The sequence below is a fragment of the Triticum urartu genome, chromosome 3 (assembly GCF_003073215.2).
Source record: "Triticum urartu cultivar G1812 chromosome 3, Tu2.1, whole genome shotgun sequence".
Lineage (NCBI taxonomy): Eukaryota > Viridiplantae > Streptophyta > Magnoliopsida > Poales > Poaceae > Triticum > Triticum urartu.
The window spans coordinates 612,531,799-612,535,911 of record NC_053024.1 but is presented as its reverse complement, the minus strand read 5'-3'; the positions used below and the strand labels follow the sequence as shown (position 1 = coordinate 612,535,911).

The window sequence follows — 4,113 nt, the reverse complement described above, 5'->3', positions numbered from 1 at the left end:
TCATGGTGAGGTGCCAGATCTAGAGTTTGATGTCATGTCCCGGGTGTTGCCTCGGTCTGATTCGTTCAACGACAATGACTTCACTTTTGATGAGCCACCCTGAAGGTCCGCAAAGCTCCATATCAGCGATGTAACTGCGTCGAGCTCGGATGAGGGGGTGATCCATCATTTTTTCCTTCGGTGGTTGTTGTGGTGGTGCCGGAGGCAGGTGATAGACGTTGGTGTCAAACTCAGAGGCGTTTTACTGTCTTTTTTAATTTTGTCATGTTTGCCTTTACATGACTTATATTTTAATCTTTATGACATTAATGAGACTCGTATTATTATGAAAAAAGGTTGAGAGTAGCGAACCAACCTGTGGTTGGATGGTTAGAGTGAGTGTGGTATCCCCAACCCACCAGAGTTCAAATCATGGTGCTCGCATTTATTCCTGGATTTATTTTGAGATTTCCAGTTTTTCGAAGGTGCTCGTAGGGATAGGATGTGCGTGTGTGCCCTCATAGGGGTGAGTGTATGCACGTGTATATGAGCGCTTGTGTTTGTACTGATGTTTCAAAAAAAAAGTTGACAGTAAATAGATAGGAGTAAATAATTACTTGAGACCAAGGAATTAGAGAGTTATCTTAAAAAAAAAAGAATTAAAGAATTGTCTTGAGAGCCAAGGAAGTACCGAGCCCTGCGATGGTTAACAAATCCTACGCCGTGCCCAGCTCTGCGAGGTCCCCCAGATCCCATCATTTCGCCCCCTCCCGTCAAGCGGCGGCTAGCACCGAAACGCCGGACTTGCCGTGCCGTCCAACCCATGGCAGCCGCCTCCGCCTCCGCCGGAAACGCGGGCGAGCCGCGGCTCGTCGACCGCTGCATCGACGCAGCGGCGCGGTGCCGAGCCTCCGTGGAGGCCTGGCGCCGCCAACGCCGGTCCCTCGAGCGCCTGCCCGGGCAGGTGGCCGACGCGCTCCTCAGCCGCCTCGCCGCTCGCCGCCTCCTTTTCCCCTCCCTCCTCGAGTAAGCGCCCCGCCTTCTCCGCCCAGAACATGCCCGATTTTTTCTCTGTTTTCTCTACCATGAGACGGTTCTGCGCTGTTCCGTTTCTGGATCTGTTGTTTCCTGCCGCGTGTGGATGAATCGTGCTTGTGTGCGCAGGGTTTTCCAGCACTCGGTGCAGGAGGTCGACTTCAGCGGCAACATCGCCGTAGATGCGGAGTGGCTGGCTTACCTCGGCTCGTTCCGGTACCTGGGCATCCTCAAGCTGGCGGACTGCAAGAAGGTCGACCACGCCGCGATCTGGCCGCTCTCCGGTACAGCTCTCAAGCTTATTTCTATAATGATGAAACCATGATTTCCAGTACATAGTTTCGAAACATGACTTGGTTTGATTGAAGAAATTAATTAATTGCCTTACTAGTTTTTAATAAAGTTGCTCTGATTATTCAGGCATGAGTATGCTAAAAGAATTGGACTTGTCGAGATGCTCTAGGATAACTGATGCCGGCATCAAACATATAGTCTCCATTGATAGTCTGGAGAAGCTACACTTATCTGAGACTGGATTGACTGACAATGGGGTGATGCTCATCTCAGCACTAAAAGGTTTAAATTTGCTAGATTTGGGAGGGATTCATATGACCGACAAAGCATTACGGTCATTACAGGTACATACTCATGATGTGCGACCATTTTTTTCCATTAAAGGATGCAGTCTCATCTAGTAATGTTTATATTTTCTGATAGCATATATACATATCACTATGCCACTGCTTGCTCATTTCTTTTTGAGTGACGCGTAATGGAGTATTAATTTATAGTTTTTACTGTTCCAGGTATTGACTCAACTTGAGCACCTTGATATATGGGGTAGTGAAATTACTGATGAGGGAGCTTCCGTCCTTAAGGCGTTTACAAGATTGAGGTTCTTAAATGTTTCTTGGACACATGTGACTCGTTTGCCACCCCTTCCAAACATGAAATATCTTAATATGAGCAACTGTACAATTTATTCCATTCGTGGCGGTGATTCTGAAGTTCATATTCCTTTGCAAAAGTTTACGGCCTCTGCAGCCTCATTTGGTGACATTGATGAGGTGTTCTCTAGCATCGTAGCAAGCTCATTTTCATTCTTGGACATGTCTGGTTGTTCTTTAAGCAACTTATATGGCCTGCAAAAGATGAAAAGTCTAGAGCATTTGGACCTTAGCTTGAGCAGAGTAACTGATGATGCAATCGAGTATGTTGCAAATATTGGAATGAAGCTGAGATATCTAAGCCTCAAGAATACTGGAATAACCTCTCAGGCACCATGTATTTTGGCAGGAACAGTTCCAAACCTGGCTTCACTGTCTTTAGCTTATACAAAAGTTGATGATTCTGCTCTAGTATATATCAGCATGATGCCTTCATTGAGAGTGATAGATCTAAGTCATACAAGTATCAAAGGTTGCTTTTTTGCTTTGCATTTATTTCTTTTTCTTGATTAAATAAACACGCTTTCTCTTTGAGAAACTGAATTCTATCATATTACAGGGTTCACTCGTGCTGAAGCAAACTCAGAGAAAGTACTGTCTCTGCCTCTACTTGAGCATCTCATATATCTTGAAAGTCTAAATCTGGAGGATACACCACTGTCAGATGAAGTTATACCTTCCATAGCATCCTTTAGAGCACTAAAATATTTGTACCTGAAAAGTGATTTCTTGTCTGACCCCGCATTGCATGCCCTGTCTTCTGCCTCAAATTTGATACATCTTGGATTTTGTGGGAGTATATTATCAAACTCTGGGCTTCTGCAATTTGTGCCCCCTGCCCAGCTACATGTGTTGGATTTAAGTGGCTGCTGGGTCTTAACAGGGTATGCCATCTCATCATTTCGTAGCCATCACCCGGTGATAGAGGTGAGACATGAACTAATTCAGGAACTTCAACCAAGCCACATCGGTACTTCACAAGTTCACAAGTCTAGGCATCTTCCACGGGCAAAAACTAAAGTTGTTAATAGCTCGGCTGATTCTAGCAGGCATTCTGGTATCTTCTTCGTAGGTAAGGGTGACGTAACTTCAATCTGCTTTATTCTCTTTCAGTTAGAAGGAATATAATCTGAGTGACCTATGTGCTTTATAACGTATGATAACAAATTTGCCTTTTGATTTAAACAGATCAAAGGATAAAATACAGCAGGGAGAAAATGCTGGAGATCCAAGATCTTACCCAATCGAATTCAGTGTTACATGACGTGCAGCTTCCACCAGAGCTGCGAAGGATGGAATGAGACAAGTTCTGGTTTACTTTTGTCACGCACTTCAGTTTCGTCATTTGATTAAATAGTGCATCTATTTTCTTGGGGGATGTCGCAATTTTGAATTAGCTAAAGACAGCTTGTCATTTGATTAAATAGTGCTTCTCTCACTGTATACTGCCAACTGTCTGAGTTGTAACATGAAGAATTTGTTTGTATGATTTATATGCCTTTGTGATCCTGAAGTATGTATTCAGTCAGTTCATCTGTTTTAACAGAGGGCATTTGTGTTATGTTGTCAGATGTGACCATGGGTTCAAATGGTTGATGCTTCCTGATGTAGGATGATTTTTGTCGTAAACAAGTGTATGTATTTGCCATTTGATCACGATCAGTCTTATTACCCATGAGCAATACATGGTAAACGAAGGAGAGTCCATGAGGTGCAGCATTTTCCATGTAAACATTGTTCCTAAATGGATCATATTGTTCCTTCCTGGGTGGAAAATAACCAAGTTCATTCTCCCTGCTGGGAATTAATAGACGTATTTGTTCTTCTAACCAGCTATGGACTTCTGGAAGTTGCAAGTATTGCACAAAAAGATAAGAAACAAGCTGCTGGTGAAATTGAATTGTTCATATAACTATACACAGCCATAACTGTATGATAAACTAATTGTAGTACAGAAACAATTCCCATAAAAAAAACTATACAAAAACAATTATAGAAATCTGCAAACACACGGAGATTCTTAAAGATCCTTGTTGGTTTTGTTGGGTGATGTACTGTAAACAAACCAAATGCCACAGCAATCTTCTCGCTGTGCTGAAGCAGACACTCCTTGAGCTCATCTGACATGTAATGGAGCACAATGCTTGTGTCT

At 43.3% G+C, this 4,113-nt stretch overlaps 1 protein-coding gene across 1 annotated transcript; it reads left to right on the top strand.

The window, feature by feature from the left end:
* Positions 1-676: 676 nt before the first annotated feature.
* On the top strand, positions 677-3,590 carry LOC125545349 (internalin I). The gene is given in 7 exon segments (XM_048709265.1): positions 677-791; positions 793-1,005; positions 1,144-1,298; positions 1,435-1,652; positions 1,821-2,433; positions 2,521-3,033; positions 3,150-3,590. Coding segments are annotated over 7 exon segments (1,935 nt in total). The 5' UTR covers positions 677-681; the 3' UTR covers positions 3,263-3,590.
* The last annotated feature ends 523 nt before the right edge of the window (positions 3,591-4,113 follow it).